The following is a 24,124-nucleotide window of genomic DNA, read 5'->3' as shown; positions in this document are numbered from 1 at the left end:
CCTAGGCCTCCAGCCCCCCCCTTCCCAGTCTCCCTAGGCCTCCAACCCCCCCTTCCCAGTCTCCCTAGGCCTCCAGCCCCCCCTTCCGTTGGCAGATACCTGAAAAGAGCGAGGCGAGAGACAGGGAAAGGCCATTCTGAGACACCGCCATCAGGGTCTGGCCCTCACTGCCATCTGGGAGACAGAAACTACACTGAGCATGGGCGCCACCAGACACACACGCACACACAGGGGTACAAACACAAAACAGGGACAATAATGTGTACAATTTAACCCCACGCATGGGCAGTTCCACAGTCAATATAAATATTCAAAAGACACACAGGAGAACGGGGCAAAGTCACCCGCTGCCCGTGCTGCCAGTCATGCACCGCCTTTCGAGACGTGCTTGTTTGTGTCACTTGTTCGCCTATAAAAGCCCCTCTTGGACGCTACCACAAGTTAGCGACTGGAGACGACTTTGCATACTGTGTCCATCTCTCTTTGTCCGTCAGGACTAAATGCCTCACATCTACGACGGTGTGCATAGACATGGAAAATTATAAACGCTTAAAATCAAACCCTTCCAAAGTCTCAACGTCATAAATCCCAGAGCCAAAGGAGTGAATCTTTCATACGCCGTTATCATAATTCATCAAATGTGTCCTTGACCTGGCTACACCTGTCGACAGCGCAAGGCAAAATGGTGAAATGTTTCCGGCTCGACGGAATGTGGTGAACGGGAATGGCGTTTATGAGAATGAAGCACACATGAGCACCTCGCCACAGAGAGAGGAACAGGATTCCTGCATCCTGGCATCTACCTTTCAGCTCGCACTCCACCACCTCCTCCACAGAGTCCGAGTCGGACGTGTGCAGGGAATCCTGGGAGCTTCTCCTGGATCCTCCGCTGTCTGTCGAGTGGAACACTAAGAGAGAAAGACACAGAGAAAGAGAGAGAGAGAGACACAGAGAGAGAGACACAGAAAGAGAGAGAGAGACACACACACAGAGAGAAAGAGAGACACACAGAGAGAAAGAGAAACAGAGAGAGAGAGAGAGAGAGAGAGAGAGAGAGAGAGAGTAAATGACACAGAGAGACAAGAGACACACAGAGAGAGAGAGAGATAAAGAGAAACAAACAGAAAGACACACAGAGAGAGAAAAAGAGATAGGGACACACAGAGAGAGATAGAGTAAGAGAGATAGAGGGAGCGACACAAGCGGGACCAGCGTGAACGATAACCTTCTACTGTGGATTCCCATCTGCTGTCACTGGACAGGCAGGAATGTGTGTGACTCAATCATCTCAAGAAGCAGGCATTGTATCAAGTTGACCATCGGCAGGTCTTGCTCAAGGACGTGCAGTGAAGCAGGTGATATTGTTTGGATGAGCGGCTGACTAGTAAATATCGAGGGAGTCAGGTGGCTGAACGGAGAGGGAATCGGGCTAGTAATCTGAAGGTTGCTAGATCGATTCCCGGCCGTGCCAAATGACGTTGTGTCCAACGTTGTGTCCCTACTTGCCTCGGGGGAATGTCCCTGTACTTACTGTAAGTCACTCTGGATAAGAGCGTCTGCTAAATGACTAAATGTAAATATAGATATAGAAAAAAGTTGTTCTTGCCTGTCGTGTTTTTTTTTTTTTTAAGTTCACAGCTCACCACGACTGTGCATCCGCAGCGCCATGTGTGTGCGCGTGAGGAAAAAGGCGTGCGTCGGTGCGAGCCACTCACGGTGCTGCGACGGCGTGCAGGACGACGCGGGCCCGCGGCGGAGCTGCTGCCGGCGCAGGCGGATCTTCTGCTTGAGCAGCTGGATCTCGCTGTCGCTGTCGCCCTCCTCCTCGCCGCCGCCGCCGCCGCCCTCCTCCTGCCGCCGACGCAGGTTGCACTTCATCAGCTCGATGGCGGCGATCAGGGACTCGGAGATGCTGAAGTGGGCGTTCTCCTGGGAGGCCGGACGGCCGACAGCGAAGGGGGGTCGTGTTAGAGTTTCGAGTTAAATATCGCCTTCCTTGCGTTCAGAATGAGGACGTGTGAAGTCCTTGGGCCTTGTCATGGATGTTTGGCTTTGTTTCGAGTATTTCGTTAGGAACCTGTCAAGCTTGTAACCTAACAAGAAGCCCCACCATATTTGTCCTTTTAATCTTTTATTTTTATTTTTTATCAAGAATAAACTAGTGGGGTATTGCAGGGTTTATTGTGATATAAGCCTATCATTTCATTCACATACCTTCTCCAGGTCAGCACAGCTGCCAAAGTCCTGCTCTGACAGGTAGCTGATGAGGCTCTGGCCTTCTGACGGCTTCCGGAACATGCCGTCTGGAACGCTGCCGTACTGCGAGCCATCTGAACCCACGAGGCACACACACACACACACGTATGAAACACACAAAAAAACCTGCCATACTTCTAGCTAAGGTGACTGTAGACAAAATCGACACCACAGGAACACTTCCTTTATGAGAAACCATGCCCAAAATAGAGCACCATAATAAATTGAGGCTTCAAATTGTGACCTCACTTCCTGGGCCGACCATGTGTCGCGGCATAAGTATGGTCTGGTGAGGGTGGATCGCGGAAGGTGTCATCGAGCGTACTCACTGGACTCCATGTAGAGGGAGCTGGCAGTGCTAGCATCACTGCTCTGGGGGGAGAAGGGACCGTAGCCCTGAACACACGAGTCCACTTCAGTCGACTCTATACACAGAGGAGCAAAGGTCAAATAACACACAACCCCGGTGAGTCAAGCTTCAGACATGAAGCCCCCCCCCCCCAAAAAAAAAAAAAAACAAAAAAAAAAAAACGTTTTGCTAATAAACAAAGCAGAAAATGTTGTTGAAGCAATACTTAATCAATAACCAAGGTTGAAGGTAACCTTCAGGTCAACATTTTTACCTCTGCTGTTTTGAGTGAACACAACAAATACCGCAATGTAATGGAAACAGCGTGCAGGGATTGAATACAAGTGGACTGCATAGACAACGAGACACTGAAGTCATGGTGGGGGCTTAGGGCTCACGGCCTTGGTTTGACCCGAAGCCGACTAAAAACAGACACGGCAGAATGGAATCAAGAAGCGGGGAGCACAAACAAGGAACCAGGAACTAGGATGGCGAGGCCAGTAGTGAGTCAGGAAATATAAATCATGCTCAGGCAAGGGAGGGGAGGGGTGGTTGGGTGGTTGGGTGGGTGGATGGGTTGGGAACGAGAAGGGCAATGGACGGTACTGTCTGCGCCGCCCACCTGCTATAGGGTCCTCTATTATTATGGTGATTTTCCTTTGGCCACCTCCTTCACGCAAAGACGGAAGGGAAAAGAAAGGGAGGCGAAAGACAGGAGAGAGAGAGAGAGAAAGGTTCGCAGTTAAAGTGGTGACAGAGCCTAAAGGCGGCTGCATCGATCAGAAGCAAAGTTGAACATCCGAGCGCAGCAGGAAACGCGCGTCTTTAGGGAGGGCAGGATGTGGGCGCGCCATCTCGCCCACGCTTTTGCCGTCGCGCCGCGTTCCCCAGGAACGAGCTGGCAGCGCACACACGCGCCGCGCACGTGCGTGCCTACTGTAAAAACACACACACACACACACGGTCACTCACCATGTCTGTGTTTCTGACCGAGTCCCGTGTCCGACACGGAGCGGACGTGCCCCTTGCCCGCCCTGTCGGGTCCCTTCTGTCCCACCGAGAAGGAGGAGCGTCGGAGAGGGGGCGGGGCCCCCGCCAGGGCACACGGCCCCGGGGGCGTGGCCAGGACCTCTTCGGGCTCGCTGGCCGCGCCGGAGCAGCGGGAGCCGCGGCGGGGGCGGCGCTGGCCCAGGTTCCCGATGGCCAGGTACTCGGGCCCGTCGTCGTCGTCCGCCTCGCCGGCGTCCTGCGGGGGGGCGGGGGGCGAGGCGGGCTCGATCAGGGCGATGCGGGGGACGGCCGGGGCGACGGGGGGGGGGGTCACGCCGCGCTCGCACTCCCCCGTCCCGGACACGCAGAGCCAGGGGGCACCCGGGGCGATGGAGTCTGGAAGACACAACGAGGTCAAAGGTTACAGAAGGAAGAGAGGCAAAAAATGGCTCCCGGAACCGAGAGGACTAGACTTGCGCAAAAAGAGCAGTGCTGCATTTCCGTCATTCTTTTAATTCATATTTTCAATGTTCTAATTAACATTCCTGCTCGCGTGTCCCTTTCGGAAACACTGACAGACAAGCCTGTTGTAGAGAATTCTTCACTCTACTCTTCCGCAAACTGTCATGTGCTCAAACATTCAGGCTTGTGTGCAGTCAGTCAGACATACATTCACAAGCAGACTATGGTGAATTCATGCAAGGACGCATTCCCAGTCTTCTTAACGCCAAAATCATAATCTTATTAAGCGAGCACCGGTCAAATTTCTCTTAATTTCCCCCTAAACCCTCCACGGTCTTCTTTAACCTCACTTACCACGAATCCTGCTCCAGCTGGTCTGTTTTCCCTGTATTTAACTCTGCTTTTCTTGTTACCATTCTATTCTCTTTCACTATCCACGCCTCTCACATTACCCTCAGCCTCTTCCATCTACCCATCCATCCATCCACCTAACCATCCATCCACCGATCCATCGTGCCTCTGCTGACCTGTGTTAATGGTGTTCTGTAAAGAGGCTGTGGTGCTGGTGGGGGTGCTGGTGGCGGAGGGTCTCTCTCGGAGGGAGAACTGAGAGGCGGTGAACCTGCGGCTGAGCTCTCCTTGCAGGGGGCCGTCGCTGGTCCTCCCGGCCCCCGGTAAGACACACAGACTCTGGGTCTTCATCAGGCCCTTCAGAGGAGAGAGCTGGGAAGGCGAGGGAGGGAGGGCTTGGTTAGTTTACTCCGGTGCGTATTTGTGGTGTGTTGAAGGGACGTTCTACAGAACCTGGTCCAGTGGGGAACGATTCCTAATTTGTCTCAACATTAAGCAACACGAATCAAAAACTGGAACTTAACCGACAAGAACATCTAGAACAACATCGCTTGTAAATGTTTGCCAAACACGCGCGCACACACTCCCAGGCTTGACAGTCAGAATCTCTGGAGGTTTCTAGAAGTCCTCACCCTGGCTGTGTCGATGAGGGCCAGCAGCCGGGGGTTGTTCTGCTCCACCGCCTCCAGACACTGGAACATGGCCGTCACGTGGGGCTCGCTCAGGAGAAAGGCCTCCTCTGAGGCAGGGACGGAGATAAGGATCCGGGAAGTCAGGAGAAACAGTAAACAAAAGAAGAAAAGAAAAAGGAAAAACGTGACACAATCCATAAACTGGAAAGCCAAGTGAAAAGAGAGAGAGGTGGGGGGAGGGGGGGGTTATCTATCTATCGCTCACTCACCGTTGTAGTACTTGCGCGTGTGCCCCTGGTGTCGGAGGAGGGGCCGGAGCTGGGCCGACAGCAGGTGGACCTGGAGGCTGTGGTGCAGCCAGCGCTCGGCCTTGTAGCTCTCCCCTGCACTCCGCATCCCACTGCTCAGCACCGGCTCCAGCTTACTGAACTACAGCCACGGAGGTGGAGAGGGAGAGAGTAGAGTGAGGTGGAGGCAGTGAGCAGTAAAGAGCGAACCGTGAAGAGAAAGGGAGAGAGGTAGAGAGAAAGAGAGTAGAGAGAGAGAAAGAGCGAGGTAGAGGCAGTGAGCAGTAAAGAGAGAATTAGAGAGTGAACAGTAAAGAGATAGGGAGAGAGAGGTAGAGAGAGAGGTAGATGCAGTGAGCAGTCAAGAGAGAGAGAGAAAGAGAAAGAGAAAGAGAGAGAGAGAGCAAGGAGTAAAGAGAGAGGTAGAGAGAGAGAGAGATAGGAAAAGACAACCAGGTCAAACACAAATCAATCCATTCACGACTGCTGAGCAGCAGCAATCTTGGAACCACCTCCAGTCATTCAATAACAGGAGGTTGGCTCTGGTAACTGAGATGACTGCGAGGACGACACCTCAGTCTTATGAGATCCCATCCACAAGACATGAAGCAGGTCAAGGGGTAAAGGTCGCACTGACCATCACAACAGCAGCATGTGAGACAGAGGTGTTGCTGTGCCAACAACAACGAGGCTGTTACTGATTGACTGCGTGCGTGGAATCCTCTTTTGTCAACATGAGAGCATGTGAAAGGTGTGCTTGTTTTTCATTGAGGATGGAACATTCTGGTTTCTGGGAGGGAATGTTCCTTTATTTCTACGAATAAGGCCGAGCCTGGAAAAAATGTATCAACTGTGTAAGGTTTCGACTTCTCTTATATTAGGACTGTTACGTTACGTACCTGTTCCACGTGTGAGGCCAAGTGCGGACTGATGTAACGCACACACCAAACGAACGGCCAGTAGTCCTTCTGCTTGTAGTACACCTGCAACACAGAACCGACGGTTAAAATAACCAAAGCTTTGTCCTGAGCAACCGAGCGGGGCGAGAAAAGCCACACTGTACTGTCGTGTGACCCTTTGTGTCGATTCGCCTTCCCCCTTACCTTTATTCGACACAACCTGGTTTCAAGTGCCTTCAGAATGTATGCCAGTGGGTTCATTTTGAGATTGTATAACCGTTACGTAACTAACACAGAAGCGATGGCACTGAGTAATGAATCACGAAGGCCTGACGACAGCGTGACTTGGGGGCAACAATGGGGGGGGGAAACCCTGTCTCACAACGAACGGTAGAACATTCTGGAACGCAGGCATTTCGTCGATAGAGGCCGTTTGAAATCGGTCCGTTCGTGTCCGAACGTGTCTGTTTTGTGTGTTTTTTTTTTTGTTTTTTTTTTACGGGTCTACTCGTGAAATCGGATTTGTGAACGGACTCCGGTGTGCCTTTGGGCCCTGGGTGTCGTCGCTGACCTGTTCGTGCTGGAGCCCGTGGCTCAGGATGCTGTTCATGTCCTTGTGCAGCCGCTGCAGGCCCCCGTAGCGAGACCACACGTTGGGGTTGTTGCTGGACACCAGGCCCTCCACTGTGGTCTTCAGACTGGACAGCAGCTTCCAGTGTTCCCTCCTGGAGAAGGAGCGAGGTACAGAGGGAGAAAAGGAGCCGGGTGAGGAGAGCGAATCAGAGCAGATGATATCAAATGATTAGGAGACTGTCTGACATGTGAGGAAAAAAAAATATCGGCAAACACAATGGCCAAACGATCGTTCTGAAGGACAAAGCCGCGAGATGTGGCGCTCTCATTCTCAACCCAGTTGAAGCAACATGTTTTTGACCAACAACTAGTGCAGGCTCATTGCCACAACTTCCTCATTTTCCCCTCAAGTCAGCAGTGAATTGAAGCTTAATGCTGACACTAAAACACTGGACAGACTCGCATACTTTCTTTTTCTTTTCCTCCCTTTCTCTCTCACTGACCCACTTGCAAGTGCTATAAAGCAAAGTGAGTCATGAACATTTCCAGAAACTGGAAAACATGGAGGGACCGTTTGATTATTCCGTGTCAAAAATATCAAATGTATAAGTCCCTATAGAGCCAATTCCATCTCACAGCAGCCAAGAGATACTCATTGATCAACAGTGTAAGGACAGGGACATGAATTGGTTGCGTTGTGGTGTTAACAAGGTTACATTTATGACCACATGCTCTTTAAATGTCCAAAAAGAGCACCCATGGTTGCTACCAAGTCACCAGTCTAATCAAATCACATAATGAGAAAATGACCAGGTAATGAGATAGGCACATTCTCCTCAGTGTGTTGTGTGAATGAGGTGGAGTACGTGTCTGTCTGTCTGGGAGGGATTCCAGGGGGGCCATTTCAGGATCAAAGAGGTTGAAAAGGTTAAAGGTTAACTTAACAGGGAAACGTTTGTGTGGTTTTATAACCGCTTGAGTAATCAGTCATAAAAGCGTTTTCAGATGTCTATAATTTTGTGGGAAGTACACAATAATGTAGGCCTACTGATATTTTAAAGCAACAGCAGCCATGCAGGAAGAATGGGGCAGCTCAGTATCACATCCGTTAGCAACTGTAAACATACTGAAAGGTTCAACCAGTGAGGTAACAAGCCTAACGAGGCAGAATGTGTTTTGGTTGTCCATTAAATTAGATTTTTCCCGATGCTCCATTCTCCCTCATAGACACACTGGAATGAGTGTCGTTATTTGGATTCGGCTAAGTAAAAGGTTGAAGCCGGTTGTTCAAAGAAGTATTGACAGAAAACTAGATGACTAGCAGTAGCAATAGCTTTATTTGACAACATCCTATGAGTTGTTCGCACACAATTATGATACTGCTTCTGTGCAACTTTAAATAAAAATTGCTATAAATCCCTACTTGTTGCTACCTGGCTAGTGTAGTACTGGGTACACTGACTAAAACGGCAGGCATCGTTGGTTTTTCTGACATCCGTTGATATGCTTGCTACGCTCGCTATGCTAACAAGCTAGCTAGTCTAATCCATTTATAGAGTATAGAGTCTGTAGCACCCAATGCCACCAGCTACTGTGCGTTAGCAAACACACGTCGCAGTTTGCAAGACCGACATGCTTAACTATTTAGATCAATTGCTGAAAGAAAGCGTAAACAATAAGTATAAGCAATGCACGGTTAGCTAGCAAGTTAGTCAAGCGAAGTATGACAAGTAATAATTTGCTGGTGTTGTGTGCTAGGGCGTCATCGTTTTGAGGCTACGAAGATATGCTAATAGCTAATTAGCTTCGCAGTATCCCACCCAGTCTCAAACCGTTCCCTGCATCCTTACCTGCGTTCCTCGGCTTCTCCCTCTGCCGTGATATCCATGTCTTCGTATGAGGGGGGAAACCAAAAACGGTTGCTGTATCAGCTTCCCCCCAAAGAGTCTTCAGTAACTGAAGACAAGTCACCAGCGACGACTGGCGATTGTACAACTCGACTGGCGATTGTACAGCAGAGCTGTCACTGAGTGTCCGATAAGAAAGTCAAAACACCATCCAGAGGGAGGATCCAGAGACTAGCAACAACCACATGACTTGGCTATTTGGGGGTGGGCCGGGTTGCCAGACTTGCCGGTTGTGTTGATTTGAGACTCTGGTGCCATCTAGCTAATCTCCCTTCTTACGAATGTATTTTTTTTTCATATTATCTCTTAAAACAGTGAGGTAATACATCACACAAAATGGTTTGATGAAAAACATTGTGACATTTATAGAAATCAAATCAGAAGGTCAAAGGTATAATTTTTTATGATTTTGTAAGTGAAGAGTTTAAACTCAATATTTTTTTAAATATCTGAATATACTGCTGTTGTAAACATATTTGATATGTAAGAATCAATATTTTGAAGGAATTCATTGTAACTAGAGAGGGTACAATTTCTGGGGAAATTGTGGGGTGTGCTTGCGTCGGTTGTAGATGGGTGCGTTTTTTAAACTTAAATTGTACAAGTCATATTTGAGAGAGTAACAATGGATGGAGGTTTGGTTACAGCTGTTCTTTGACTAGGTCTGAAATAAGTTCTCTGTTGTGTTTTCATGGGGCACTTCCTGTTCTGCTGGCTGGCTGAAGTTTGGTTGAAAAACTGGGCTGACAGCAGACAGGATTGTATAGGGAGAGGAGCAGACCTGGTGATCATAAACAGCCCAGAAGAACAGGTGAGAGATGGAGATGGAAAGTATGAAAGACTGAGAACACCAGAAATGTACAAAATAAGGTGAAGTTTGATCAGGGTAATAAAACGGCTCTTATCCGTTCTCCACGAGGCATTCTTCAATAGCCTCACCATCAGAGTGTGGATCGGTCTGACCGACTCACTAACATGAGTTCTATCAGTTAATGATGGTTGCATTGTGTTCAGAGATTAACGCAGGTCTTTAAAAAGTTGGTTGTTATGTTATTCAGGACAGACATGTACCCCAAGGAGGTTACATTTACCCATTTCAGATGATTAATTAACAAAAACAAAATTTACTGATGATCCCACACTTTTAACCGCCACTAATAAAAACTGTAGTGGTATCACGTTAAAGAGACAAAAGTAGTGTTGTTAAACAGTATGTACCAGGGAGTCAGTTTCCAATGATAGCATTCCGTCTGCGTTAAGTGGTTCAGAGATATCGTGAGATAGGAACTGACAGACACGGAATACCTGAGAATAAAAAGGCAACAGCCATTTTGTTTTTGTAAACCTGGGTCTTGTTTTTGACTTCCAACCTTTACATCTTTTCCAACAGCACTCTGTACAAGCCAAGCAGTTTTGCCAGCCAATCAGAGTTTGTTTCCTCCGGCCGACACCATGTAGAAAAAAAGTGCCATACACATTCTAGTATCCATTTTTGTCATGATTGATGAATTTTGTTCCAGGCCCAACATTAAAATAATGTATATTCAACTTGGAAATAAATTAACCTGAGTGTTATGAACTAAAATTCGAACTCTAAGGCTCATGCTCAGTCATTTCATTATGGCATTTGTATACATTGCACTTTAAGGCTAAACATGTTCATAACCCTGAATGCGATATATATAATTAATATAAAACATGAGGGGAAAATATGCATATAAAAAAACATTCAATATGTTTATCAATGAGCAAAGATCACTCAATATGCCTAGACGTAACAGGCAAAAACAGTGTGGTTTGTTCTTTTCTCTAAAGCTTGTCTGTCCATGACAGTGGGGTCTTGGTAGTGTGTTGAGATAGTGTGTGTTCAGTGCTGACGTTGGCTTTCAAACAGTTCCATGAGCAACAGTCTTATCCCGTGTTCCCATCACCGTATCCGGGTAAACAGGTTCAACACCGACACGGATTCCTGAACAGAAGGAGGTGAGGAGTTGAAGTTGACATCTGAGAATGTACTGAAAACACGATGGCTGTTGCGTCATGAATCCAAAGGAATAGGAACAGGGCTTAACCTTCACCATTTTTTCCCCCCACCCTTACCTTTGTGGATCGTGTTTTGCTGAATACGTTCCAGAAGCGAAGTGTCTCGTCACCGGCTCCGGTGACAATTGCCTCTCCATCGGGTGACATGGCCTTCATACAAAGGTAGAAGGACAGACAACGTGACATGAGGACTAGGCAGAGACAGGACCAAACCATGTTCTACGTACCAGGGTATCAATGATTCTAATCGCTGACCAACAACCACCAACTACCATTGTGAATTAAATTGACTACCAATTTAGCAAATTGTCTCCAGTCTTCATAATACAGTCTATACACACCTATGATATCCCCCATACCTTAAAGTGCTTAAGGGTGCAAATCAAAGAGTCAAAGATTTACTGTCCTGTGCACAGTATAACACAAGGCCATTCTGGACAGTGAAATTCTTGTGTGAGGAGATGTTCAACCTAACCAAATCAAATCAAACCCATCAAGTCGAACCTAAACCATTTGAGCTCACCAGGTAGAGGACCCTGTAGGAGTGTCCGGTCAGCTTGGCCACCTGCGTCAGAGCCGGGTACTTCCACACCAGGATCTGGTTCTGGGAGTAGCCATGCGTGCTCACCTGTGGTGGACAGAGGAGGAAACGGGGTACAGATAAACGGTTGTTATTGGTCTGTCCAGATTCCGGTCAGAGGGAAATCCGTTTGAATGGGAGGGAAGCCAGACCCATCTGCCAGGGCAAGTAAAACACAAGCTCACAGATTCATCTGGTTCCCAGCCTAGTTCAGATCGTGTCTGGACGGCATATCTCTTTATTAGTGTGGAGTCAGATGGCTGAGCGGTGAGGGAGTCAGGCTAGTAATCTGAAGGTTGCCAGTTCGATTCCCTGCCGACGTTGTGTCAAGTCCTTGGGCAAGTCCTTGGGCAAGGCACTTCACCCTACTTGCTTTGGGGGGAATGTCCCTGTACTTACTGTAAGTCGCTCTGGATAAGAGCGACTAAATGACTAAATGTATGAGGGTTAGTCATACCAACCCAGTCAACCCAACATTTCCTCCATCTCTCCCTTCTCACCAGCTCGTTGGCGTGTTTGGACCAGGCCAGGTTGCAGACCTGGGAGCCCGTGTCCATGCACTGCAGGGGCTGGCCCGTCAGGGTGTTCCAGAAACGGATGCAGCGGTCGGCCGTGCCCCCGCCGGAGGCCAGCAGCCCGTGCTGGTGGGGGGACCAGGCGATGGCCTTCACCGCCGCCACGTGGTCCGTGTACGTGTGGACCGGGTTCTGGCTGGAATGGTTCCACACCAGGAGCTGGACACACACAGAGCACAGGGTGGAGTCGAAATGAAGACGGGTTTTTTTTTTTTACTGCGTCGTTGAGAAAATCCATTGTATGGAGACAAAAAGATTGATCGATTCGTTGATTCGGTGAGGCGAATGAATGGCCAAGCGACACGCGCAAGTCAGGCCACTTGTAGAGCTGACAGGAAGCGTTTGCGTGTTTCTACACGTGGGTGGAACCGGTACCTTGTTGTCGTTGCCCCCCGACGCCAGCAGCTGGTGGTCCGTGCTCCACTTCAGGCCGCATACCTCCTGGCGATGACCCTGCAGGCGTCGCTCCGACTGCAGGGGCGGAGTCCGTATGTCCCTCTGGAGGATCATGCGGTCCCGGCTGCCCGACGACAGCTGGTCCGCGTTCCACGCCAGCGCGCCTGGAGATCGCGCCGTAAGGGTCACGTCATGATTGGAAAACCGCGATGACCTTCGAAAGGGCCTTATTATTGGCTGCCTTGGTTTGGCTCACCGACTCTGGCTGTGTGTCCCTCCAGGGCAAACAGCTTCTTCCCCGCTCCCGCGTCCCAGATCTGGATGTAGCCCTTGTGAGTCCCCACCGCCACCAGATTACCCTACAGACGCAAAAACCTCAGCATCGGGCATCACACAAGAGCCACACTGGACAAAAGCATATATGAAGAACTATCGGTGTTTGACACCGTTGACTGCAGGGTGATTGACAAGTTACTGGAAGGAAGTTGGAACTCACTCGTTCCGACCAGCCAACTGAAGTGACCGAATCGCCCTCCACTGACAGGTCACACAGACGAGTTACCTGAAAGAAGGCCGTTTGATTGTGTTTGAGAGAGGGTGGTGTAGATATACCTGACTCCAAGGCTGCCCTACTTTCGGTACGCTAGCGGAAAATAGCCATACATCTCACTTCTCTTTCTCTCTTTTTCAGATATTTACACACACAGACACACACACACTCCACAAATAGGTCCTCCACACATAGTACCTGGCTGGTGCAGGCACTCCAGAGGTAGACACACGTGCCCAGGCCCACACTCAGCACGTTCAGGGAGGACCAATCGACCAGGTTGAGGTAAAAGTCATCCTGGAGCTCTGGGGCATCCAGGACCTTGAACGGAATCTTGGAGATCTTCCTGGTAGGCTTCCTTGGTGACCGTAGCAACTTTTGACTGCAAAGAGGAAGCAGAAGTCCAGAATGAATAGCTGTGCACCGGTAGCCTGGCTTCCAGCCCAACTTAGCCCCGCCCACAACTAAAATTTGGTCGGGAAGTTGGGTCTGGAGGGGTTCGTATTGGGGACAAACTATATAAAACCAGTAGCTCGGCGGACCAATGAAATTGCCAGGGCGGGTTTTATACGATGACGGACAGATGATCAACAGTAACGTAATCAACAACGTCACAAAAGAGCGCTTGGGTTGAATTTGTTTTCAACAAACAACACATTACGTTGCGCTGATTGGTTGTAGGTCTATCCAATTGAGCAAAGTGGCATTTGTTTTACGAGTTTGGTTGAAACATGCCCCATAGTCACAGCCCAATAGAGAGTTATCGGACTCCTATTCTGACTAGAATTATGAGTATGACAACGTCAGGCTAGTGCACCGGTTCACTCACATGGATGTAGGTTTCAAAATATGGGATTGGTTTAGGTATGGGATCTTCACACAAGTCTTATGATTATAAGAAGGGAACAAATCACGACGAGAATGTGATGAAAAAAAAATAATAGTATGTCGCGTAGAAGCGATGGGAGTCACACGACATTCACCTCTTGATGCTGACAGGAGATAACGAGTACGGGGAGATGTTGCCATCATCTGGTGAAGACGCCCTCTTGGTTCTAAGAGAGTACTGCGTGGACAAGGAAACAGAGGGGAAATCGAGCGGTAAGTTACAATTTGTGGAAGGGGCGAGGAGGCGTGAGGGGGACAGACAGTTCGCCTCACCGTGAAGAGGCTTCTCCGCTCGGGCGTGGAGGGCTGCAGGCGCCTGTCCTCCGTCTGGGGGTCCTGAACCTTCTCTATCCCCGCTCCCAGCAGCTCGTTCTTCAGCAGGGCAGAGTAGGCCAGCCCATCCGCTACGGACAGGAAGAAGGAAAAGGGAAGAGCAATAGCATAGGTCATGACTTTGTATGGGTCATTACTCCATGATTACAATTCTGAACATTCTAAACAACAAGTTGCAGATGTGGAGATTTGAAAGTGATCTGAGAAGTTTACAAAAACAGTGGCGTTGGATTGCTAGATTAGTTACGAGAGAGGTTTGAAACCACATACCTTTACTATTATCTGAGGTTGCTTCCTTCGTTTTTCTGTTTTGACTTGGGGACTTTTCATTTTCCTAAACACAAAAAAGCAAGCAAATCTATTTGTCATAATGTTAATATTACGTAATCCATCTGGAATAACAAAAGCAAAAAATAGGGACCATCCTACAGTCTACTATTGAAAGGATAGAGTTGCTTCGTACGTTGATTCGGTGAAAGTTGATGCTCCAGTTGGCACCAGCCCGTGCTGGGATGAACCTGTCTCCGTGCTTGCTTGGGGATGACAGTGGGGAGTTTGTGGGAGTCAGGTGCCTAATCACCTCGGTCACTTTCTGCACAATGACAATATTGGACGGAGAAGTCAGCCATTATAACCAGAGAAAAATGACACACTTTAACCTGCAATGGTACGACAACAAAAAAGTCAGGTGCAAGTGTCAGGCTTACAATGGGACTGGTATTTTCATTTTGGATGTTGATTTGCCTGAGCAAGCGACGTTCATACTCTTGGTCCATCATGGGAACCTGAGTGGAGTGTATTAGGGCACAACAAACAACTCCTCCTGTCCGGAGTCCTGCGTTTCCTCAATGGATTACCTGCATTTGCACAACATACAACTTAACACGTAAATATGTGACTGCTAGGCTGGTCGTTCTTTTATCATAGCTCTTGCTACCAAGCCAACTGTCTACCCGTCTACAACATACTGCACGGAACAAGCCACAGTCCTGTCAGTACACACAATAGTCAATTGAAAAATCAAGTCAGATTACAGTCAGTAAAAAGCAAAAAATTGTGATCAGACATACCTTGTAAAACGAGGCCGCAACGAATTAATAACAAACCAAGCAAACACTTCAGATCTACTAATCTTGCGGTCACTATAATAGGACGCCGGTAATAGATCTTAAGCAGTGTAATATCGTTATTCCTGTACGTTATGTGGTCGCTAGCTCGATGCTACTATGATTAGCCTAGCAAATGTTTTGACCAAATACAATGCATTGTGGGACACTTTACGGCGCTCTGACGTACTTACCAGACACGACTTGATCAAATCATAACACGGAAATGCCATTTCGTGTTGTCAAGGAAACGGCGGGAAGTAAAGACTTAAAACAAGTAGTTTTTCTGTAGTTGATTGCTGTGCAATCAATAAGGTTAGATCGTTTGTCAACTATTGATATTATTGTAAATTACATGTATTTGAAATCAAATTCAGTTCATAAAGAAATAGATAAAGAGCTAGTTATCAAAACAGGATAATGCAGTCGAGGGAGATCCAGCAAACCGAGTATGGCACTGTATATGCCACCTTAAGTTACATGCACTGGGCCCATTGGTTTTTGCTCAATGGCAAATAGTTGGCCCCTAGTTACTAGCCCTGTACTGGCAGCACTTATTCTGCTCTGTATCCGTGAGCAGCCCAGTAGCCTGTCCTAATAAGTTAACACATTAACACTAATAAGTGTTAATGTCACATTAACACTTTATGCATGTCTCCATCCCCATCTGGCTACTATGAGACCAGCTCCACCTGTACCACTGTGTCGATACAATCTGGAGACCCACACACAGCAATGTCTGTACCACACTGGATTCAGACCCAGAGAAGATGCAGACAACCCCGTTTCCACAAACTTGTCGAATGGTGTCCACATATTATCGGCCAGGCAGTTTATATATGATAAAGAGCAGTTGTAGCCCCCAGTCCTTATGTCCCATAACCCATCCAACCATGTCAATAATAAACACCTGTAGTGTGTACAAATTCACAAGGACCTTGTCAATGTAAATTGTGCTAGATTATTTTTGTGACATCTGACACCATGCACAACTGCATATTTGTGCTTTCAGCATCGTTAAACTGTAGTGTTATCCGTGATGTCATTCTCACCATGATTCAAGTCAGCTGCATTCTACATAATGTCTGTGAGATTTGACAGAGTCTCTGTCAAGTCCAAATGGTTGGAGGAGACAGGCAGGACTCATCAACAACTGCAGCCTTGCCGTGTCTGTATGAACGAGGCTGTGGCTGAGGCCAGTCGTCATTTGTCAACGGTACTCATCGCAGGAGCCACTGAAAGTCTAAAGCATGCAGATCATGACAAACAGTGACAGAGTCACATAGAAAAAGAGAGAGAGAAAGTGGGAAATGAGGTCAATGACTGTAGGCCTACATATGTTGTGAAACACTAATGGACAGATAGTAGGTCAGTGTTGCGTACATCAGACGCTCGAAAAGTTATGCTGCACTGTAGCCGCTCTGTCAAAACCACATTATTGAACCCATCTACCTTCTGTCAGTTATAGATGTAAATAAAGTGTTTATTTGCAATATGTTTATACATTTATTTTTCATTATCATCTTCCTTGGTTTTAAGAGGATATTTTATTTGTTTTACATATAAAGCAGTGAAGCTGATTGCTATAAAAGTTGACCAAACAGAGCATCAGGAGCGTTGGTTTTATGTATTTTGATGCACTTCTAGAGTAGCCGCTTATATGCCCCTGGTATGGATTTGGAGAAACCCCGTCACAAAAATTTCCATCTCCTCTCCAGTTTACTGCAATATCCCTCCGAAACAGTAGGTAGTACATGGCGTCGGAAATCTAAACATTTGGTACGTAGTCAAATCGTTTTCTTCAGATGCTATTTTCAGGTGAACTATACACGGTGTACATTAATGGACACATACCAAATAATTTGTCGTTTATTGAGATTATGTTGTCCATTCAGAATCAGTCACCGGAAGTAGTAGTTCCAGCCAGCTCGAAACTGTCTGCGTGATAAATCCATTTCCTTTCAGAAAAACCTTGAAGCTTCGGTAGGAATATGTCAAGCGATTCTGCGGACTACAATAGGTAAAATTACTTGTGTACTTGTGTATGGCTTGCCAGTTTTAACAATAACTGCTGTCATGGTACAATTTAATTGCATGGAATTTATATCTGCATGCTAATAAACAATCTATGCAAGAAGGTTGCTGTTCTTTAGAAATAGTTGGCTCGCTAGCAAGCCTGATGCGACATAGGATGCTACTGTGTCCTCTCTGGTCCTTATTTAGCCAGCTGGATTACTACTTCAATATAAAACATGCATCAGCTAGCTGTCACTATAATGGGAACCCTCTCTGACATTTCTCTGCTCATGTTCCCAATGGAGGCTGTAGTTCTGCATCAGCTGGTTTTGTGTGCCGTTCATTCCACACTAGGAACAAACTTGTGTCAGTGGTATTCAGCGAGGATCTTGTTGTACCAACTTGCCTTCAAGTACCATTGCATCTGCTGTTGTACAAGTTCTGCATTGGACTGCATTGGACTTTTTGTTTGCCCATGTCTTCACAGCTGTCCTTGTATTTGAATGTCTACATACAACTTATGTATTGAAACTTATGTAACTGTGATTAGTGTGGCGTAAACAGACCTATACCATTTGGCCTATACCAGGGGTAGGCAACCCTGGTCCGAGAGAGCCGCTGTCCTGCATGTTTTAGATGTTTCTCTGCTCCAGCACACCTGATTCAAATGGGTTGTTATCAAGCTCTGTGGAAGCCGGGTAATGACCATTCATTTGAATCATGTGTGCTGGAGCAGGGAAACATCTAAAACATGCAGGACAGCGGCTCTCTAGGACCAGGGTTGCCTACCCCTGGCCTATGCCATTACACCAAAGGAGAGAAAGTGACACAAAACGAGACTTCTGTCTCTCATGAGTTCAATGCGAGAGACTAATCCTGTAGTTTCACCCTCAGCTCTAGAGACAGAGACCATGGGGGCCCTGATGGAATGGAGCCAGATGGTGTCATTGAGGTGAGTGGTCCTGGGCCTTGGTCGTGGCAGGCTCAGTCCAGTCGCTGGTTCATGAAACCTCAATAACATCAGATTGGTGACAGTTTAGACTGACAGACTCGTGTACTTCAGAACATAACAGGAATACAAGTAGCACATACCAGGTATCAAAACAGTGGCTTGCCACTGGTATCCAGGCAGTAGATTCTGCCGGTGAGTACTTAAGGTTCCCTGCCAAGTTTCACAGGCATCAGCAGATCCTCACAAGAAGGGGAGGGGAGGGGGGAACACAAAAGCAGAGCGCACGTAGGGGTGACAGGTAGATTAGGTGTGTATTACGGTGGCACATTGTGTCAGTGAGCGGGGGGAAGAAGGTGTGTTCTTCCTTCGTCTGTCTCCTCCGAGCTGGAACGATAGCCGACACCGAAATGAAACCTGCCGAGTTCTGTGTTTTCAAATTCAACATTGCTTGTTTGTTTGATTTGAAGTCAAACCTATAGTAGTTGGTTAGATAACTACTATTTGCATTCCACAACAGTAGTTTCGTCCATTTGTCACACCGATGTGTAACAGAATGCTGTAATATGCATCAATCCCATAAAGCAGTGGTTCTCAACCCTGTCCTCAGGGACCCCCTGTCCTGCTTGTTTTAGATGTTTCCCTGCTCCAACACACCTGCACGTTCGTTACCAGGCGTCCACAGAGCTAGATAACGACCCTTTTATTGGAATCAGGTGTGTTGGAGCAGGGAAACATCTAAAACATGCGGGACAGGGGGTCCCCGAGGACAGAGTTGAGGAACCACTGCCATATGGGCCCACAATAGGGGGGGGGGGGAACAGTTCCTGAACCTACCACAAACGAGTGAGGACCTAGGGTGTGTCGCGGACGGACACTGACCATGCCCCGACGTCTCTGGGCCGTGTCGTTTCAGAGCAACTGGAACGAGATCACGGACAACTTTGATGACATGGCCCTGAAGGAGCTGCTCCTGCGGGGGATCTACGCCTACGGGTTTGAGAAGCCGTCTGCAATCCAGCAGAGAGCCATCATCCCCTGCATTAAAGGTACGTGAAACACATGACAGCGCACACAGCGCACAGAGCATGCCTGTAAGCACTCGGGTGCGCCTCCCTAGTCGGTTTCCTGATCCCGAGGCTATCGAGCGAAACGATGGCGTACCGCCTCCCGGGATTGACCTCTTGAATGGAGACCATGATGTGCTCTACTGGTAACTCAGCTCAGAGATCGGAGTACGTAGAATAGCAAAGACTTAAAACATAGACCCTCCCCCCTGTATTTTCTCGCACAACTTGGGATACCCCCCCGCCGCTTGTGGCGTCCCAAAAGCCGGTTTTATCGTTTGCCCTCAAACTTTCTACCCCATGTTGTCAAATCCCCCCCCCCCCCTCGTTTTCCAGGCTATGACGTCATTGCGCAGGCCCAGTCGGGGACGGGGAAGACGGCCACGTTCGCCATCTCCATCCTGCAGAAGCTGGACTTGGGGCAGAAGGAGACCCAGGCTCTGGTGCTGGCCCCCACCAGAGAGCTGGCTCAGCAGGTATGCTGAAACCGAGGGGTCCTAGTTTAACTAGGTGTCAACCGCGGCAGCATAATACCCCAACGAAAAGGTATCTTCAATTTCTTTTCTCCCCCCCCCAAAAACGCTTAAGTGGTGATCTCTGGCACTGGTTAGTGTTTTTCTAAACATTTGTGGGGGTAAATTAAACCTCGCCTTTTTCCGGACTGCCTAGGTTGCACGATTGACACAGGGGTTTTGTCTTGTATCTCTCCCGCACAAACCGCTCTGCTCTAAAACCACATGATTCCCTTTCAGCATCTGTTTTCTTATTCAACTCATCACCGGTTGCTTAATCTATGAGCATTAGTGAATGTAATGTGCAGGCCCAGGGCAAGTACTCCAACCCATACTTTGCATAATGACTCGAGGAGCTTTGAGGAGCCACCTGCCACCAACCGCATATTCCTTGCTAAAACGTCATGAACATTCTGTGTGAAGTCACTTCCAGAGTACATATGAGTTGGATGCCTTCCGGTACCTTCAAAGTGCATCCGTTTGCACAAAAACGGCATTTAATGATACCGAATTCCAAGTGAGGATTCTTTTGCCGTATACGGCACAGCCCCGGCCCTCGAACTGGAAAATCCCAGAGTATAATGAAGTGATATGGGGTCCTATATAAATACATGGGAAGTTATGTGGGATTGGCGGTTTGACACAGGACGTCCCATGTTCCACCCGTGACCTGGCTGCTTCGCTCGCCACAGATCCAGAAGGTGATCCTGGCCCTGGGGGACTACATGGGCGCCGCCTGCCACGCCTGCATCGGAGGCACCAACGTCCACAACGAGATGAAGAAGCTGGAGGCCGAGGCCCCGCACATCGTGGTGGGCACGCCCGGACGCGTCTTCGACATGATGAACCGCCGATACCTGTGTGAGTTCCGGCCTCCGCCGCCCGCCCGAGCGACTCCAGTGCACGGGGCTCCGGCCCCGCTCGACGCTAGAACGGCCGTTGTAGGAATTCCCTCTGTGTCGTTGTTGGAAGGAGTTCCCCTTTAGGAGCTGTAAGGTCTGTCAAGCTGTTCGCTGGGGCAGGTTCGATCTGATCTTAGATGGAGTAGTGATCTCCTGGCCTTGATCACGAAACTACCTCCACCAGGTCAGGGTTGGGAGGGTCGAAGTCCTGGACTCTGCACCCAGTATAAGATTATTCTTTATTTGTAAGATAAATGTAAGGCCACTACATTTTCCGATGCTAAAATTGACTGACATGTTTGTCATTATATTCTGTATAATTAAAAATCAAGACTCTTGAAAAATTGATAAAGAACGGGATGACGTCTTTTTATATTAGTATTGCATAATTTATCCAAACGTCCGTCTTATGGTAAAGAATGGATGTTATGGAGGCTCGGCCTGAATATTTTATGAGTCAAATGGGTCTTTTTTTTATGTCTGGCTCTTCAGGGGATAAGTGTTGAACTGGGTCTGGGGTTTCAATGGAGGACTCTTGTTTCTAAAGGGCCAGTTTGTTGCAATATTGTGTGTAACCCATGCACAGTGATTGGGCGTGTGGGTGAAGCTGGGTCTCTTGTTCCGCCCAGCTCCTAAGGCCATCAAGATGTTCGTCTTGGACGAAGCCGATGAAATGCTGAGTCGAGGATTCAAGGATCAGATCTACGAGATATTTCAAAAACTAAGCACGAACATCCAAGTGAGTAAAAAAATAAACATCAAAACTATTATTATTATAATTTTTTATGTATTTGCTTATGGGTTTTTATTTCCACAAGCAACATCTATGGTTGCCTCTTGTCGCGTGGTGAAGTTAATAATCGTAGCCGACCTTTTTGGTTTTCCCTCCTTGTCGACGCGTCGTCGTTGACCGTGCGCGTGCGTCCACCAGGTGGTGCTGCTGTCGGCCACCATGCCTGTCGAGGTGCTGGAGGTCACCAAGAAGTTCATGCGGGACCCCATCCAGATCCTGGTGAAGAAGGAGGAGCTGACCCTGGAGGGCATCCGCCAGTTCTACATCAACGTGGAGCGAGAGGTACGGGGACCGGGGGACTGGGGGGGGGGGGGGGGGGGGGGGGGCGTGACGACGAAGCGTCCAGAGAGGAGGGAGATGTCAGTCGTGCAGAGACGCGGTTATCAAATGAGAACTGTTGGATGACATCACATTTTACATTTTGTCATTTAGCCACCTTATCCAGGGACATTCTCCCCGAGGCAAGTAGGGTGAAGTGCCTTTCCCAAGCCGGGAATCGAACCATCAACCTTCTGATTGATAGCCCGACACCCTAACCGCTCAGCCATTTGACCTATCTCCCTAGATGGTGATCAGGGTCGGGGCCGTGTGGTATCAAGCTGTCTCTGATTAGTGAAGGATGAGGCAGGAAGGTAGCGCATGCTGTGTAATGAAACGCACCCCGCCCCAGTCAACTGAAACCGGATCTGTTTTCCCTCCGCTCTCGTCTCCCCGTCTCTCCCTCCCTCTTTCCCTCGCTGTGTCCGGCAGGAGTGGAAGCTGGACACCCTGTGCGACCTGTACGAGACCCTGACCATCACCCAGGCCGTCATCTTCCTCAACACCAGGAGGAAGGTGGACTGGCTCACCGAGAAGATGCACGCCCGCGACTTCACCGTGTCCGCCCTGGTGAGGACCCTCACAGGGGCGGGGTTGAATAACTTTCGAGAGAAAATCCGTTTCTTTTTGTATATCAGCAACAATTTGGACCGCCAAAGAGAACTTGCACATCCATCCGATTAAACAAGGCCAACTCTCGCCTCAGGCGTGATCACTCGATCGTGATTGGACCAAGATGGTCACACGACACATCCAATTGGACGAAAATAAAATGGATGCAATGTGTAATATTAACTCAATCTATTGCTGTCCCTAGCTTTCGAATAGATATGTGGCGTGTAGGTCTGTGCGCCTCCCGTCTCCCATTTCATTCCTGAACCGAAACGTCACCAGCAGGTGTTCCGAGTTAGGATAAGGCTTGTATACCTAGAACGTGACCAGTGCATCTATAAACGTCCCCGTCCCCCCCCACTCCTCTACCTCCTGGCTGGCTACCTGTCTAGATGAGATTGGGTGTCTTTAAGGAGATCCGAGTTTCACCTGGCGCGTTGACCCAAACAACCTAATGCTAAATCCAAGTTGTCCCTGTCGTGCCAGCATGGAGACATGGACCAGAAGGAGAGGGACGTCATCATGAGAGAGTTCCGGTCAGGATCCAGCCGAGTCCTGATCACCACCGACCTGCTGGTAACAAAACCTCTCCTCAGCTACAAGGAGCCCCCTGCTGTGATGGAGCAGCAGTGGTACACTTTAGATAACGCTCCCCCCCCCCTTATCGAAGCTTTCTTTGACGAATCGCAGCCCTTTATTTGATCCTTTCAACTCCGTTGGCCTTACATTGTAGGGTAGCGTGGCTTCGAATGACAATGCTGAGCTTTCAGATTTCACGTGCACTGAATTATGTATGTTGCATGAGAGCTAAAAGGCGCGTGTGTGTGTGTGTGTGTTTGTTTGTAGGCCCGTGGCATTGACGTGCAGCAGGTGTCTCTGGTTATCAACTACGATCTGCCCACCAACCGGGAGAATTACATCCACAGGTTTAACACTCGGGTTTGAAACCGACAATGAACAACTTTGACCGTCTTTTGTTTGGTAACATGGTGTATTTTTTGTCTTCAACAGGATTGGCCGCGGAGGCCGATTCGGCAGAAAAGGTGTGGCCATCAACTTTGTTAATGAGGACGACAAGAGGATCCTTCGCGACATTGAAACCTTTTACAACACGACCGTTGACGAGATGCCGATGAACGTGGCTGACCTGATCTAGAACTGACACGCGGCTGGGTTACTCTTATGATTTTGTTTTTTCGGCGCTCGCTGTCGCAGAACCAACGGGTCCATCGCGGTTATTTTATCCGAAATATATCGAATCTATCTTTGTGTCTAATGCTGAAAGAGGATCAGAAATCCAGATATTCTCAAAGCGAGGCGGCGACTGCGGTCGCAGGCTCTCGTAGGAGCGGTTGTCTTCCCCAACAGGTCGAGTGCAGGGGTGGGTGTACGAAGACACGATGGCGTCTTCAAAATGGCTCTCTTTTAGACTTCCTTATCCTAGACTAGTAAGAGTGTGTGTAGTAGATATCCTCTATCGTTTAATCGTTTACTTGTGGACTAAAAACTATAAGTGCTGTCTCAAGTCTTCTAACTATGTGAAGGTGACATATGTGAGGTTATGCAGAGGTTTGGGATGGATGATATAGTCTCTTAAATTAAGCTATATCTAGGTGACTTGTGCAGTGTATTTAATCAAGCTTTTTTAAATTCAAAGACCCACTTTTTCTCAGAAGGGGGCTGTAGTATAAACACTTTGAATTGTTCTTGTTGTTCTTGACCCGTTTAAAAATAAAATGTCATGTTAAAATGTGTTTTTTATTGATTCAGTGGGACGA

The 24,124-nt window shown here is 48.3% G+C and overlaps 3 protein-coding genes across 7 annotated transcripts in view; 1 reads left to right on the top strand and 2 right to left on the bottom strand.

Annotated features, from left to right (window-relative positions):
• The window catches only part of rubcn (rubicon autophagy regulator), a 16,902-nt gene extending 8,110 nt beyond the window's left edge, over window positions 1–8,792 (bottom strand). For 3 of the 5 annotated variants that reach the window (XM_084676015.1, XM_084676016.1, XM_084676019.1), the window contains exons 1-12: window positions 8,650–8,792; window positions 6,798–6,951; window positions 6,227–6,310; window positions 5,310–5,469; window positions 5,041–5,147; window positions 4,585–4,780; window positions 3,578–3,991; window positions 2,586–2,681; window positions 2,215–2,330; window positions 1,716–1,929; window positions 804–908; window positions 100–174 (exon numbers count right to left, since the gene is read on the bottom strand). In XM_084676015.1, the coding sequence (XP_084532141.1) occupies window positions 100–174; window positions 804–908; window positions 1,716–1,929; window positions 2,215–2,330; window positions 2,586–2,681; window positions 3,578–3,991; window positions 4,585–4,780; window positions 5,041–5,147; window positions 5,310–5,469; window positions 6,227–6,310; window positions 6,798–6,951; window positions 8,650–8,687 (1,759 nt within the window). In that variant the 5' untranslated portion in view covers window positions 8,688–8,792. Of the gene's footprint in view, window positions 1–99; window positions 175–803; window positions 909–1,715; window positions 1,930–2,214; window positions 2,331–2,585; window positions 2,682–3,577; window positions 3,992–4,584; window positions 4,781–5,040; window positions 5,148–5,309; window positions 5,470–6,226; window positions 6,311–6,430; window positions 6,763–6,797; window positions 6,952–8,649 lie in introns of those variants that run through there. The other 2 variants (XM_084676017.1, XM_084676018.1) reach the window with 2 other exon arrangements.
• A 1,243-nt stretch (window positions 8,793–10,035) lies between these two features.
• Window positions 10,036–15,354, bottom strand: LOC146254714 (fizzy-related protein homolog). Its single transcript, XM_084676296.1, has 14 exons — window positions 15,142–15,354; window positions 14,779–14,928; window positions 14,535–14,663; window positions 14,342–14,405; window positions 14,012–14,142; window positions 13,834–13,916; window positions 13,049–13,232; window positions 12,797–12,862; window positions 12,557–12,659; window positions 12,280–12,464; window positions 11,830–12,063; window positions 11,273–11,377; window positions 10,807–10,899; window positions 10,036–10,675 (listed from the first exon to the last, which is right to left on the bottom strand). Exons 2-14 carry the CDS (start codon window positions 14,848–14,850, stop codon window positions 10,634–10,636), a joined length of 1,491 nt encoding a protein of 496 aa, XP_084532422.1. The 5' UTR covers window positions 14,851–14,928; window positions 15,142–15,354; the 3' UTR covers window positions 10,036–10,633.
• A 1,788-nt stretch (window positions 15,355–17,142) lies between these two features.
• Window positions 17,143–24,096, top strand: LOC146254713 (eukaryotic initiation factor 4A-II). The gene is made up of 11 exons (XM_084675825.1): window positions 17,143–17,197; window positions 18,088–18,145; window positions 19,059–19,191; window positions 19,546–19,685; window positions 20,414–20,582; window positions 21,253–21,362; window positions 21,555–21,698; window positions 22,167–22,304; window positions 22,833–22,922; window positions 23,193–23,272; window positions 23,358–24,096. Exons 1-11 carry the CDS (start codon window positions 17,169–17,171, stop codon window positions 23,500–23,502), a joined length of 1,236 nt encoding a protein of 411 aa, XP_084531951.1. The 5' UTR covers window positions 17,143–17,168; the 3' UTR covers window positions 23,503–24,096.
• Window positions 24,097–24,124: the final 28 nt, after the last annotated feature.

Source organism: Hypomesus nipponensis, chromosome 16, assembly GCF_054491055.1.
Source record: "Hypomesus nipponensis isolate SF chromosome 16, ASM5449105v1, whole genome shotgun sequence".
NCBI classification, from domain to species: domain Eukaryota; kingdom Metazoa; phylum Chordata; class Actinopteri; order Osmeriformes; family Osmeridae; genus Hypomesus; species Hypomesus nipponensis.
Note: the sequence above shows the minus strand (reverse complement) of the source record. Positions and strands in the feature narration are given on the sequence as shown.